At 41.4% G+C, this 15,541-nt stretch overlaps 1 protein-coding gene across 1 annotated transcript in view; it reads right to left on the minus strand.

Moving 5' to 3' along the window:
* Window positions 1–5,986: 5,986 nt before the first annotated feature.
* The window catches only part of LOC139368256 (speckle-type POZ protein), a 35,399-nt gene continuing 25,844 nt past the window's right edge, over window positions 5,987–15,541 (minus strand). The window contains exons 8-10 of the mRNA XM_071106968.1: window positions 15,078–15,200; window positions 10,983–11,125; window positions 5,987–10,844 (exon numbers count right to left, since the gene is read on the minus strand). Of these exons, the coding sequence (XP_070963069.1) occupies window positions 10,700–10,844; window positions 10,983–11,125; window positions 15,078–15,200 (411 nt within the window). The 3' untranslated portion in view covers window positions 5,987–10,699. The remainder of the gene's footprint in view (window positions 10,845–10,982; window positions 11,126–15,077; window positions 15,201–15,541) is intronic.

The following is a 15,541-nucleotide window of genomic DNA, read 5'->3' on the forward strand; positions in this document are numbered from 1 at the left end:
TTAAATACTTTTTTATTTACATAGTTGAATGCGCTGACAACAAAATCACACAAAAATGATCAATGGAAATCAAATTTGTCAACCCATGGAGGTCTGGATTTGGAGTCACACTCAAAATTAAAGTGGAAAACCACACTACAGGCTGATCCAACTTTGATGTAATGTCCTTAAAACAAGTCAAAATGAGGCTCAGTAGTGTGTGTGGCCTCCACGTGCCTGTATGACCTCCCTACAATGCCTGGGCATGCTCCTGATGAGGTGGCGGATAATCTCCTGAGGGATCTCCTCCAAGACCTGGACTAAAGCATCCGCCGACTCCTGGACAGTCTGTGGTGCAACGTGGCGTTGGTGGATGGAGCGAGACATGATGTCCCAGATGTGCTCAATTGGATTCAGGTCTGGGAAACGGGCGGGCCAGTCCATAGCATCAATGCCTTCCTCTTGCAGGAACTGCTGACACACTCCAGCCACATGAGGTCTAGCATTAGGAGGAACCCAGGGCCAACCGCACCAGCATATGGTCTCACAAGGGGTCTGAGGATCTCATCTCGCTACCTAATGGCAGTCAGGCTACCTCTGGCGAGCACATGGAGGGCTGTGCGGCCCCCCAAAGAAATGCCACCCCACACCATGACTGACCCACCGCCAAACCGGTCATGCTGGAGGATGTTGCAGGCAGCAGAACGTTCTCCACGGCGTCTCCAGACTGCCACGTCTGTCACATGTGCTCAGTGTGAACCTGCTTTCATCTGTGAAGAGCACAGGGCGCCAGTGGCGAATTTGCCTTATCTTGGTGTTCTCTGGCAAATGCCAAACGTCCTGCACGGTGTTGGGCTGTAAGCACAACCCCCACCTGTGGACGTCGGGCCCTTATATCACCGTCATGGAGTCTGTTTCTGACCGTTTGAGCAGACACATGCACATTTGTGGCCTGCTGGAGGTCATTTTGCAGGGCTCTGGCAGTGCTCCTCCTGCTCCTCCTTGCACAAAGGTGGAAGTAGCGGTCCTGCTGCTGGGTTGTTGCCCTCCTACGGCCTCCTCCACGTCTCCTGATGTACTGGCCTGTCTCCTGGTAGCGCCTCCATGCTCTGGACACTACGCTGACAGACCCAGTAAACCTTCTTGCCACAGCTCACATTGATGTGCCATCCTGGATGAGCTGCACTTCCTGAGCCACTTGTGTGAGTTGTAGACTCCGTCTCATGCTACCACTAGAGTGAAAGCACCGCCAGCATTCAAAAGTGACCAAAACATCAGCCAGGAAGCATAGGAACTAAGAAATGGTCTGTGGTCACCACCTGCAGAACCACTCCTATAATGAGGGTGTCTTGCTAATTGCCTATAATTTCCACCTGTTGCCTATTCCATTTGCACAACAGCATGTGAAATGTATTGTCAATCAGTGTTGCTTCCTAAGTGGACAGTTTGATTTCACAGAAGTGTGATTGACTTGGAGTTACATTGTGTTGTTTAAGTGTTCCCTTTATTTTTTGAGCAGTGTATTAAGTGGCATTGTTTAAAGTGGCCAGTGATACATTTCATCTCATCAATTCCCATCAATTCCCATTATTAAAGTGGCTGGAGTTGAGTCAGTATGTTGGCAGCAGCCACTCAATGTTAGTGGTGGCTGTTTAACAGTTTGATGGACTTGAGATAGAAGCTGTTTTTCAGTTTCTCAGTCCCTGCTTTGATGCACCTGTATGGACCTCGCCTTCTGAATGATAGCGGGGTGAACAGGCAGTGGCTCGGGTGGTTGTTGTCCTTGATGACCTTTATGGCCATCCTGTGACATCGGGTGGTGTAGGTGTCCTGGAGGGCAGGTAGTTTGCCCCCGGTGATGCATTGTGCAGACCTCACTACCCTCTGGAGAGCCTTACGGATGTGAGCGGAGCAGTTGCCGTACCAGGTGGTTATACAGCCCGACAGGATGCTCTCGATTGTGCATCTGTAGAATTTTGTGAGTGCTTTTGGTGACAAGCCGAATTTCTTCAGCCTCCTGAGGTTGAAGAGGTGCTGCTGCGCCTTCTTCACAACGCTGTCTGTGTGGGTGGACCAATTCAGTTTGTCCGTGATGTGTACACCGAGGAACTTAAAACGTACTACCCTATCCACTACTGTCCCGTCGATGTGGATAGGGGGCTGCTCCCTCTGCTGTTTCCTGAAGTCCACAATCATCTCCATTGTTTTGTTGACATTGAGTGTGAGATTATTTTCCTGACACCACACTCCGAGGGCCATCACCCCCTCCCTGTAGGCCGTCTCGTCGTTGTTAGTAATCAAGCCTACCACTGTAGTGTCGTCCACAAACTTGATGATTGAGTTGGAGGTGTGCATGGCCACGCAGTCATCGGTGAACAGGGAGTACTGGAGAGGGCTCAGAACGCACCCTTGTGGGGCCCCAGTGTTGAGGATCAGCGGGGTGGAGATGTTGTTACCTACCCTCACCACCTGGGGGCGGCCCGTCAGGAAGTCCAGTACCCAGTTGCACAGGGCGGGGTCGAGACCCAGGGTCTCGAGCTTGATGACGAGTTTGGAGGGTACTATGGTGTTAAATGCTGAGCTGTCGTCGTTGAACAGCATTCTCACATAGGTATTCCTCTTGTCCAGATGGGTTAGGGCAGTGTGCAGTGTGGTTGCGATTGCGTCGTCTGTGGACCTATTGGGGCGGTAAGCAAATTGGAGTGGGTCTAGGGTGTCAGGTAGGGTGGAGGTGATATGGTCCTTGACTAGTCTCTCAAAGCACTTCATGATGACGGAAGTTGTTTAGCTCAGTTACCTTAGCTTTCTTGGGAACAGGAACAATGGTAGCCCTCTTGAAGCATGTGGGAACAGCAGACTGGGATAAGGATTGATTGAATATGTCCGTAAACACACCAGCCAGCTGGTCTGCGCATGCTCTGAGGATGCCGTCTGGGCCTGCAGCCTTGCGAGGGTTAACACGTATACATGTTTTACTCACATCGGCTGCAGTGAAGGAGAGTCCCCAGGTTTTGGTAGCGGGCCGTGTCAGTGGCACTACATTGTCCCAGACATCCTGGTCCGCGACGGGGCTGGTTTTCTTTTTGTAATCCGTGATTGACTGTAGACCCTGCCACACACCTCTTGTGTCTGAGCCGTTGAATTGCCACTCTAATTTGTCTCTGTACTGACGCTTAGCTTGTTTGTTTGCGGAGGGAATAGCTACACTGTTTGTATTCGGTCATGTTTCCGGTCACCTTACCCTGGTTAAAAGCAGTGGTTCACGCTTTCAGTTTCCCGTGAATGCTGCCATCAATCCACGGTTTCTGGTTTGGGAATGTTTTAATCGTTGCTGTGGGTATAACATCGTCGATGCACTTTCTAATGAACTCGCTCACCGAATCAGCATATTCATCAAAGTTGTTGTTGGACGCAATGCGGAACATATCCCAATCCACATGATCGAAGCAGTCTTGAAGCGTTCAACAGACCAGAGCGCGAGCTTCTCGTTTTAGGCTCTGTCTGTAGACTGGAAGCAACAAATTGGAGTCTTGGTCAGCTTTTCCGAAAGGAGGGCGGGGGAGGGCCTTATATGCGTCGCGGAAGTTAGAATAACAATGATCCAGGGTTTTACCAGCCCTGGTTGCGCAATCGATATGCTGATAGAATTTAGGGAGTCTTATTTTCAGATTAGCCTTATTAAAATCCCCAGCTACAATGAATGCAGCCTCAGGATATGTGGTTTCCAGTTTACATAGAGTCAAATAAAGTTTGTTCAGGGCCATTGATGTGTCTGCTTGGGGGGAATATATACGGCTGTGATTATAATCGAAAATAATTCCCTTGGTAGATATTGCGGTCGACATTTGATTGTGAGGAATTCTAAGTCAGGTGAACAAAAGGACTTGAGTTCCTGTATGTTGTTATGATCACGTTTACAAATTAATAAAAAATGTTAAGTATTCAACCCCGTTATGTTATGGTAAGCTTAAAAACGTTCAGGGGTAAAAAATAACTCAACAAGTCACAGATTGCATGGACTCACTATATGCAATAATAGTGTTTAACACGATTGATGATTTTTTTACATTGACTCGGTACTGGTACAACGTGTATATCGGAAAGTTAGTTACTCATTGTGTATTCATTCTTCATACTATTTTTCTATTATTTACATTTTTTTCCTCGCTGCATTGTTGGGAAGGGCGCATAAATAAGCATTTCACACCTGTTGCTAATGAAGCATGTGACAAAATAAATGTCAATTTGATTACCTCATCTCTTTACCCCACACATGCAAGGTACCTCAGCAGTGAATTTCAAACACAGATTCAACCACAAAGACCATGAAGGCTTTCCAATGCCTCACAAAGAAGAGCACCTATTGGTAGATGGGGGGGGGGGGGGGGAAAAAAGAAAAAAATATTACATTTAATGTCCATTTGAGCATGGTGAAGATATTAATTACACTTTGGATGGTGTACCAATACACACGGTTACTACAAATATACAGATGTCCTTTCTAGAGGTCGACCGATTATGATTTTTCAAACGCCAATACCGATACCGATAATTGGAGGACAAATAAAAGCCGATGCCGATTAATCGGCCGATTTTGATATATATATTTGTAATAATGACAATTACAACAATACTGAATGAACACCTTTATTTTAACTTAATATAATACATAAATACATCTATTTAGTCTCAAATAAATAATGAAACATGTTCAATTTGGTTTAAATAATGCAAAAAAACAGTGTAGGAGAAGAAAGTAAAAGTGCAATATGTGCCATGTAAAAAAGCTAACGTTTAAGTTCCTTGCTCAGAACATGAGAACATATGAAAGCTGGTGGTTCCTTTCAACGAGTCTAAAAATATTCCCAGTTAAGAAGTTTTAGGTTGTAGTTATTATAGGACTTTTTCTCTCTATACCATTTGTATTTCATATACCTTTAACTATTGGATGTTCTCATAGGCACTATAGTATTCCCAGCTTAATCTCGGGGGTTGATAGGCTTGAAGTCATAAACAGAGCTGTGCTTCAAGGATTGCAAAGAGCTGCTGGCAAATGCAGGAAAGTGCTGTTTAAATGAATGCTTATGAGCCTGCTGCTGCCTACCACCGCTGTCAGACTGCTCTATCAAATATTCAAATAATATACTTAATTATAATATAATAAACACACAGAAATACGAGCTTTAGGTCATTAATATGGTCAAATCCGGAAACGATCATTTAAAAAACAAAACGTTTATTCTTTCAGTGAAATACAGAACCGTTCTGTATTTTATCGAACAGGTGGCATCCATAAGTCTGTTGCACAACCTTCAATGTTATGTCATAATTATGTAAAATTCTGGCAAATTAATTATGGTCTTTGTTAGGAAGAAATGGTCTTCACACAGTTTGCATATACCCTGACTGTGTGCAAAGAACGCAAGAGAAGTGACACAATATTTCTAGTTAATATTGCCTGCTAACATGAATTTATTTTAACTCAATATGCAGGTTTAAAAAAAATATATACTTGTGTATTGATTTTAAGAAAGGCATTGGGGTTTATGGTTAGGTACATTGGTGCAACGACAGTGCTTGTTTAAAGAATGCGCTTGTTAAATCATCACCTATTTGGCAAAGTAGGCTGAGATTCAAAGATAAATTAACAGACAAAGCATTGATTATTTGCAACGCAGGACAAGCTAGTTAAACTAGTAATATCAACCATGTGTAGTTAACTAGTGATTATGTTAAGATTTATTGTTTTTTACAAGTTAAATTTCATGCTAGCTAGCAACTTACCTTGGCTCCTTGCTGCACTCGTGTAACAGGTGGTCAGCCTGCCATGCAGTCTCCTCGTGGAGTGCAATATAAATCGGCCATAATCGGCATCCAAAAATGCTGATTACCGATTGTTATGAAAACTTGAAATCGTCCCTAATTAATCGGCCGACCTCTAGTCCTTTCTAACTCAGTTGCCGGAGAGGAAGGAAACTGCTCAGGGATTTCACTATGAGGCCAATGGTGACTTTAAAACAGAGTTTAATGGCTGTGACAGGAGAAAACTGGAGGATAGATCAACAACATTGTAGTTACTCCACAATACTAACCTAAATGGCAGTAATAAGGCACAAAAGTAGAACTGCAAAATAAATCACTTTATGTCCTGAATACAAAGTGTTATGTTTGGTGCAAATTCAACACAACTCATTACAGTGTACCTCTTCATATTTTCAGGCATGGTAGTGGCTGCATCATGATATGGCTATGCTTGTCATCTGCAAGGATTAGGGACTTTAGGTTAAAAAGAACAAATAGAGCTAAGCACAGGCAAAATCCTAGAGAAAAACCTGGTTCGGTCTGCTTTTCAACAGACACTGGGAGACAAATTCACCTTCCAGCAGGACAATCCCCTAAAAATTAAGGCCAAATATATACACTTGAGTTGCTTACCAAGAGGACATTGAATGTTCCTAGTTAACAGTTTGGACTTACATTTCCTTGAAAATCCATGGCAAGACTTGAAAATGGCTGTCTAGCAATGATCAACAACCAATTTGACACAGCTTGAAGAAATGTGCAAACATTGTACAATCCAGGTGTGCAAAGCTCTTAAGAGACTTACCCAGAAAGACTCACAGCTGTAATCACTGCCAAAGGTGATTCTAACATGTACTAACTTACGGGTGTGAACTTATGTATAGGAGATATTTCTGTATTTTATGTTCAATAAATTTGCAAACATTTCTAAAAACATGTTTTCACTTTGTCATTATGGGGTAGTGTGTGTAGATGGGTGATAAAAATGAATTTAATCAATTTTGAATTCCGACTAACAAAATGTGGAATAAGTCAAGTGGTATGAATACAAAATGTTATCACACAATGAACCAAGACTGTGCTGCATTCATTACAAAATAGCTGTGGTTTATTCCTTTGGGAAGAAAAAAAAACAGTAAAAACTAAGCATTACCAGACATGTCTACAGGAAATAAACAGTTAATTTGCAGCCAGGTAAAAACCATAGTGAAATATTAGATTTTATACTTCGTTTTCACATTCTGGTTATTCTCTCCCAGGGCCAAGCCCCAAAAAAGATCTACTTTTCAATTTTATGGTTGAAAATGTTTGTTTACATTGTTCAAAAATAATTTGTGTGTCTGTACAAATTCCTATGAAAAACAATGAGGACAGTTCTGAGGAAAAACAACTAGAAAGTAAATCACACACAAAAAAAAAAAAATATATAAGCCTGATTGAAGCCTAATGTAAAATTGTAACTGATGCACAACATCTTCTCTGGGTTGTTTTCCAACAGAAATCCCGAGATTTCAAGACAGATCCACACACAAAATTACAATTAAATCATGACCCCCCAAAAACACTTTACATTGTGCATTGCTCTTTTTCATCCACTCTACTTTCTTTTCTATTTATAAAATAAGATGCAGATCAAGCAACATTCCATATGGGAGAGGTTTCCTTTTCTTTTTGTGTCTCTTGCAGAGAATTCAGCTTTAATCCTCAAGCTTCCAGCATATTTTACATATGTGGATTACCAACTGTTAGCGAAACAATGGGAGTGGTAGGGGTTAATGCATGCTTAAAAGAGTAAGCCCAAATCCTCAAAGTCACATTAAATCAAATTGTATAGCAACCAAAATATCTTAACAAGTGACACATTTAAAATATTATACAGATGTAGGATCTTAATTTGATCACCCTGTTGTTGCAGGACACTTCCTGCACAGCAGGTAATGTTAACTTGTAGAGTATTTGAGGTTTAAAAAGGATTCTAAAGTTCATAATTTACACATAAAAATTCAGACTTGATTTGCTTTAAAAGATTTATCAACCCCTACAAAAATGTCCATTAATTATAATCCACATAATAATTCACATTTCCTGTTGCTGCAGGATCACTTTCCTGATGTAGCAAACCATCTCAAATTAAGATCCCATATCTGTAGGAATTCTGGTATTTATATGAATATGAATATTTTTTTCTCTCCAGAGAATACACACCAATACAGCACTATATGTACATTCAGAGAATAGCTGGTTTCTGTATTACAGTTCTACCAAGTATTCATACCACTGACAGACTTTTATAAAAAGGTGTTTTGACTGCAACTATATCAATTGTCATTTGGATTTTGTATATGCGCATACCTAGGAATAACCAGTTATAACCAAGGTGAGTACATAAGGTGCTCCATCTCTGCAGGTGATCCGTCTTTCAGGACAAGATCCCTGCAACAGGTCCCCCTCCACCCTATGATGATATGCATTACTTAATATTATGTCTCTAGAGAAACCTGATATCACAACTTTTTTTTAAAGATTTTCCCTACAATAACTACTTTTTTTGGGATAATACACCAATACAGCTCTCTGTGTAGATTCAGAGTATCTGAGTTCTGTATTACAGTTCTATCAAGTATGTATACCATTGGCAGATTTGTATTATGCACAAAAATAAGGAAATTTTGGTTTTGTACAGTCATAAGATACGTGGTATAGAAAAGTACAATCTTAGGTGAGTACATGGAGAGCTACAGGAAACTGCCAAAATAAAAAGGAAACACTTGAGCAAATGAGGAATACAAAGTATATTGAACGCAGGTGCTTTTACACAGATGTGGTTCCGGAGTTAATTAAGCAATTAACTGCCCATCATGCTTAGGGTATAAAAGGCCCAGTTGCCTATTATTTTGACTAACATGGCTAGAAGAGATTTCAGTGACTTTGAAAGAGGGGTCTCAAAAGGAGCATAGGACGATAAACCTAAAATTAGACACCGACATTGCTTTCCTCTTTCTGAAGCATTTTGCATACGGAGGTCATTTTCTGCAGCTTGTTCTAAAACCATTATTTGGACAACAGTAATAGCCTATGCATTATGCTGATTCTTGCTATGAAAGTATCTGCCTGTCCACTCACTCTCCCCATTGTGCGCACGGAGGAAAGAGAGATGCATTCAGAGAAGCACAAGCATATGACCAATGCCCAAACAGCAATTGTGGGAAAAATAGTTTTCAAAGCATCTACTATCATTCTAGTTAGAGAGGAGAGACAGAGCTTTGTGAGTATATCATTTATTTCTCACTCCTTAATATTGAGTTCAAGGCACCACTTTACAACCGGAGGAGGCTGTAGTATGGTTTTGATGCAGAGCACGCAATGTGCAGTAAATAGGCCAACATCACATAGCCTAGGCCTAGTGCTGGAAAGTTTTTGTAGGACATTAGCTGATGTTTACTGCTGTATTAATAAATAAGCCTAAATGGCTATATCGCAACAATATCATATTTAGAGTTAGCAATCTAGCTAAGTCTTTTGAGTCCCCACTTCCTCAGTTGGTGAATAATATAGCCTATAAGCCAATATGCACAAAAATGTCAGCAAATTCTCTGATGAGCTTAAAATAAATCTGATAATTCTGGATCCTATTTTGACAGGTTGCAAATAAAAATATAAATCATGCAATTCCCTGGATGTTAAATCAAATAGCATACTTTTCGAATCATAGGGTACCAAGACAGGCAACTGAGATGGGCACCCTATACCCTATCTTGACACCCTATGAAGACATGTTATGTTGGTGTTTTATTTTGGCAGTTACATGTATACAGCATTTCTGCAAATGATCTGTCTATCTGGTCAAAATCACAGATACAGGTCTCCCTCCACCCTCTGATGGTATGGCTAACTTGTTAAAAAAAAAAAAGACTCCAAAGCAGTATAATTTTTTTAAAGAGTCCACATTGACACAGAAACACTAAACAATGATTTAGATTTTTTAAGAACAAGTTGATTGACAAAGTCATGAAAAATCTAAAGAATTTAATAAACCATCTCTGGGCTATGATAAAAAATATGCCTCAGGGGTCAAAATGACCCATTGCTAGCTTGAAGGTTAAAGGGTATTTGTCCTTGGCGGTCCAACGGTTTCGCCCACTAAGCTTGCGTTATGTGTGCTTCTCTACTACAGTACTCTGTATCGCTGCTGCTGCAGCGGCATTTGACAAAGGGCTGACCTGTAACATTAGTGCAACATTTTCCCCACTACTTTCAAAACAGGGTTTCCACAGTCTTTGAACAGGCCCTTGGCCCCTAGGTCATCGTGGTAAACAGGCCCATTCCTTCATGCTGCCTCTACCTAACCAGTCTATCAAATAGGCCCTTTTTTCGATTGACACCTGCACCTATGGTTGTCAACCAATGAGAACAAAGAAAGGGACAGACGAAGCTAATCTACACATGTGCAGTGAAGGCCTTGCTTTGCATCGCTCCACTTTGCTCTCATCCTCTTGTATCCTCCATGTTCGAAAGAGTGTTTATTGTGGGCTTGGTTGGATTTGCCAATTTCTCCCTCCTCCCAATCTACTATGCAGTTGGTAGACTCCACATCCTGGGATGTGGCTGACCCATGTCATCGAAGGACGCAGGTCTTCTCGTGGTTACGGGTTCACAACAACAAACACCGACCTCATTAAGCCAGAGCTGAGGAGAAAGAGGGTTTTTAGCATAGCCTAGCAGCTCATTGTAAACAAAACATCCCCTTCTTATCCTGACTGTTGGCCTTCTCCTTTTTCTCTTCCATTTCCCCCCTCTATCTCAGAAGACAAATACAGCAGGTTCAGATATGGGACGGAGGGGTTGAGGGAGAGGCGTTAATTGTGGTGGGGAGGGATTTCCCCTGTGCGTGCGAGGAGGGTGGGTGGTGGTATGTGTGTTAAGACTGTTTGAGGCGTTTCCGGGGCGGTCCCAGGAAGGGGCACTGGGCCGAGGCCAGCGAGCGGTAGGCTTCGGCTACCAGGTGAGGATGGGATGCCACCATGGACTTCCAGCCCGCCGTCTCCATAACTTCGGCAGCATGGCTAGAGAGAGAGGGGGGGGGGGACAATTTCAAAAACTAAAATGTGCACTGGGTACCCTGGACCAAGATTAAGAAACACTGGTATAGGAGACTGCTAGCTCGTTGCGCCCCCCTCAAACACACACAGTAGTTAACTCACTAGTTGATGAAGTCCACAGCCTGTGTTTTGAGCTGGTCGGCGCTGTGTAGGTCTGCCAGGATGAGGATCTCTGCAGCGTTCTCCACAGACAGACTGGTGCACAGCGCATCCTCACACATCACCTTCAGCCTCTCAAGAGCATACTGAGACACACAGAAAGACAGACAGAGATGGATAGTGGGCGGGTTAGGGAGAGAAGGGAGAGAGAAGGAACATGAAAACGAGGACAAACAGATTAACAAAATACTAAGAAAAATGTAGCTTCTATGAAAATTGTTCTTCCAAGTGGCAGGCAATGTGCTCAGGTGGAAGCATAGGGTTTTTACAGACACAATCTTTCCATTAGAACATTTCATGGGTATTGTACAGGGCTCAACAACCCTCCAGACCAGTCAATCACCCATGTCAGAGGCCCGCTAAATAATTGATGAAGAAAATACGATATTCCTGAAGCCATTAGTTCGTTAACATCTCTGGGATATGTGGGACGGTAGCGTCCCGCCTCGCCAACAGCCAGTGAAAGTGCAGGGCGCCAAATTCAAAACAACAAAAATCTCATAATTAAAATTCCTCAAGCATACAAGTATTTTACACCATTTTAAAGATAAAATTATCGTTAATCCAGCCAGTGTCTGATTTAAAAAATGGTTTACAGCGAAAGCACAAATGATTGTTAGGTCACCACCAACTCACAGAAAAACACAGCCATTTTTCCAGCCAAAGAGAGGAGTCACAAAAAGCACAAATAGAGATCAAATGAATCACTAACCTTTGATGATCTTTATCAGATGACACTCATAGGACTTCATGTTACACAATACATGTATGTTTTGTTCAATAAAGTGCATTTTTATATAAAAAAATCGAAATTTACATTGGAGCGTTACGTTCAGTAGTTCTAAAACATGCGGTGATTGTGCAGAGAGCCACATCTATTTACAGAAACACTCATTATACATGTTGATGAAAATACAAGTGTTATACATGGAATTAGAGATATATTTCTCCTTTATGTAACCGCTGTGTCAGATTTCAAAAAATTTCAGAAAAATCAAACCATGCAATAAATCAGACAACAAAGCAGCCAAAAAGATATCCGCCGTATTGGGTAGTCAACATTAGTCAGAAATAGCATTATAAATATTCACTTACCTTTGATGATCTTCATCAGAAGGCACTCCCAGGAATCGCAGTTTCACAATAAATGTTTGTTTTGTTCGATAATGTTTATCATTTATATCCAAATAGCTTCTTTTGTTAGGGCGTTTGGTAAACAAATCCAAAAGCGCGTTCAGGTCCACCCAAACGTCGGACAAAAAGTTAAAAAAGTTCCGTTACAGCCCGTAGAAACTTGTCAAACTATGTATAGAGTCAATCTTTCGGATGTCATCATAAATCTTCCATAATGTACCAAACATAACCAATATCCCACTGTATCTACAATACGGGCTGAGTTAAAATACTACAAGCCTCAGATTTCCCACTTCCTGGTTGGATTTTTCTCAGGTTTTCACCTGCAATATGAGTTCTGTTATACTCACAGACATCATTCAAACTGTTTTAGAAACTTCAGAGTGTTTTCTATCCAATACTACCAATAACATGCATATATTAGCATCTGGGACAGAGTAGCAGGCAGTTTACTCTGGGCACCTTATTCATCCAAGCTACTCAATACTGCCCCCGTCACCAAGAAGTTAAGTAGATTCTTTATCACACTCGCGCCGCACACATAACCTAGTTTGAGCGGAATAAGAATTCGAAAAGTTTGGTCTGAAGTTTGGGTGAGTTTTTACGATGCGCAGTGTCTGCCTGTCAGTTGAAAATCTTGTGTGTGTGAGCATGTGTAGGCAACGTGGATTATCTTTTTTCAATGCTAGTTAACGATACTATAGTTTTCACATTTCACATTGAATTTATTAACTATAGAAATGCAAGATGTGTTTTTAATTTGGGTTCCGCTCTGCACACACACAAGCTTGTTAGCTCTAGTCCAACTCTCAGAAGTTCAAAGACATTCAAAAAAGTTCACCCATAGAAGCCGCTCCTCCGTATGTATAATTCTGTGGGCCTAATTAAGATAACGTATGTCATAACAAGATCCCTAGCCCTTCAAGCCAAGCCTCCTACTCCTCCACTCGCTACCCGCAAAATTTCAGTCGCAACTCGCGCATGTAAACAACTATATCCTAGGCAGCCGATAGCGCCCACGCCAAGGCTAAAACAACTATAGTTTGCCCGCTCCATAGCAAGCTGCTCTATCACCGGTGAAGTAATTTAATGTTGAGTGAATGTATTCTATTATATTCTGAATTCTTGAGCTTACTAATGCACTGTATCTACTGCTGTAAATTTCATTCCTAGTACATCTTGTGTAAACGCAATAAATGGGGCGGCAGGGTAGCCTAGTGGTTAAGAGCGTTGGACTAGAAACCCCCAAGCTGACAAGGTACAAATCTGTCGTTCTGCCCCTGAACAGGCAGTTAACCCACTGTTCCTAGGCCATCGTTGAAAATAAGAATTTGTTCTTAACTTCTTGCTCCTACTTGAGACGCAGACGTCTCAAGTAGGCACCTGGAAATGCAAATGCGCTACGCTAAATGCTAAATGTACTCGTTAAAACTCAAACGTTCATTAAAATATACATGCAGGGTATTGAATTAAAGCTACACTCGTTGTGAATCTAGCCAACAAGTCAGATTTTTAAAATGCTTTTCGGCGAAAACATGAGAAGCTATTATCTGATAGCATGCAACACCCCAAAATGCCTGAAGGCGACGTAAACAAAAGAATTAGCGTAGCCGGCGCTACACAAAAACGCAGAAATAAAATATAAAACATTCATTACCTTTGATGATATTCTTTGTTGGCACTCCTATATGTCCCATAAACATCACAAATTGGTATTTTTCCCGATTAAATCCGTCCATGAATGCCCAAAATATCCATTTGTATAGCCTGTCTGCATCACGAAAAAAGCTCTCTTCCAACACGCAACGTCATGTTTAAAAATTATATAAGTTGCCTATATTCTTTGACAAAACACTTCAACCTACTTTTATAACCCAACTTTAGGTATTTGTAAACGTTAATAAGCGATCAAATTGATCACTGGGCGATCTGTATTCAATAGCAGCTACAAAAGAAAACAGTGTCCATTTTTCAATCTTCCAAAATCGATTGAGGAAGGCTGGATGGAATCACGGATCTATTGGTAATGTCTCAAAGGATTTTTGTCAATGAAAATGACGTTTTGGCGACATCGTGTGGAAGCTGTAGGAATTGCATCCGTCTCCATATTAAATTTGGTTTCCTTTAAATAATCCATGAAAGGGGCGCATGGATACTTTTTTCAGATTTCAGTGACCAGTTTTTCTTGCGCTTTTCGATGAAACACACACTCTGTTATAGTCACAGCCGTGATTTAACCAGTTTTAGAAACTTCAGAGTGTTTTCTATCCACACATACTAATCATATGCATATAGTATATTCCTGGCATGAGTAGCAGGACGCTGAAATGTTGCGCGATTTTTAACAGAATGTTCGAAAAAGGAGGGGGTAGGATAAAGAGGTTAACTGACTTGCCTAGTTAAATAAAGGTAAAATAAAAAATAAAAAAATGCATCTGGTGTATATTGAATTTGGATTACTGTTAGGGCTATTCGGGTTTTAATTGGATTCGTTCTGACATTTGAGGAGTTGTTCTTTCTTTTTTTGTTTTATTTAATTGCTTATTTGTGTACCTGTCTTGACATTTTACTGCATTGATAGGCGCTAGTAATATAAGAATTTTGCTGCACACGCTATAACATCTGCCAAACTGTGTACGTGGCCAATAAACTTCGATGCTTCCTTGTTGCTATGGGGTGAAGTTCCGCCTAGGTACAGATCTAGGATCAGCTGCACATTTAGTTTTTGCCCTAGCAATACACAGTGGATTCAAATAATAAAAGCTTAATAACGAGTTGATTATTTGAATCCGCTGAGTAGTAATAGGGAAAAAAACAAAAAAAATGTGCAACCCTTAGGATGTGCAATGTGCAATCCCCAGGACCAAGTATGGGAACACTGGTCAAGGGTCAACTTCACCCTACCTTGTCAGCGGCTGCTAGAAGGTCGTCAGCCATCTTGTCCAAGTTGGGGGCCTTGTCTGTGTAGATGAAACACATCATCTCCTTGAAGACCTCTGGCTCCACGTCATTGATCTCCACTCGGTTCTAGAGAGGTAGAGAAAGCAGGTGAGAGAAAAGCGGTGAGGCAAAGAGAGAAAGGGGGAAGGAGAAAGCCAGAGAGAGAGATGCGATACATGTTAATTGCACATGCTTTTAGTAGTTTAATATTGATCCAAGTGAGAGGAAGCCGAAGTGGAATAATGTATAACATGTGCATGATTCGTGTTTGTGGGGAACTTTGAGAGATGCCCTTTCAATTACAAAACAGGAAATACAACAAAAACATCAAAGAGAAAATAGATTTCTGCATATTCCCCCTCATCGCTGTTCATTGACCATTGTGTGTCTGAAATTGTAAAGTTGGACCATTTCTTTCTCTGTTTCAA

The sequence above is a fragment of the Oncorhynchus clarkii genome, chromosome 16 (assembly GCF_045791955.1).
Source record: "Oncorhynchus clarkii lewisi isolate Uvic-CL-2024 chromosome 16, UVic_Ocla_1.0, whole genome shotgun sequence".
NCBI lineage: Eukaryota > Metazoa > Chordata > Actinopteri > Salmoniformes > Salmonidae > Oncorhynchus > Oncorhynchus clarkii.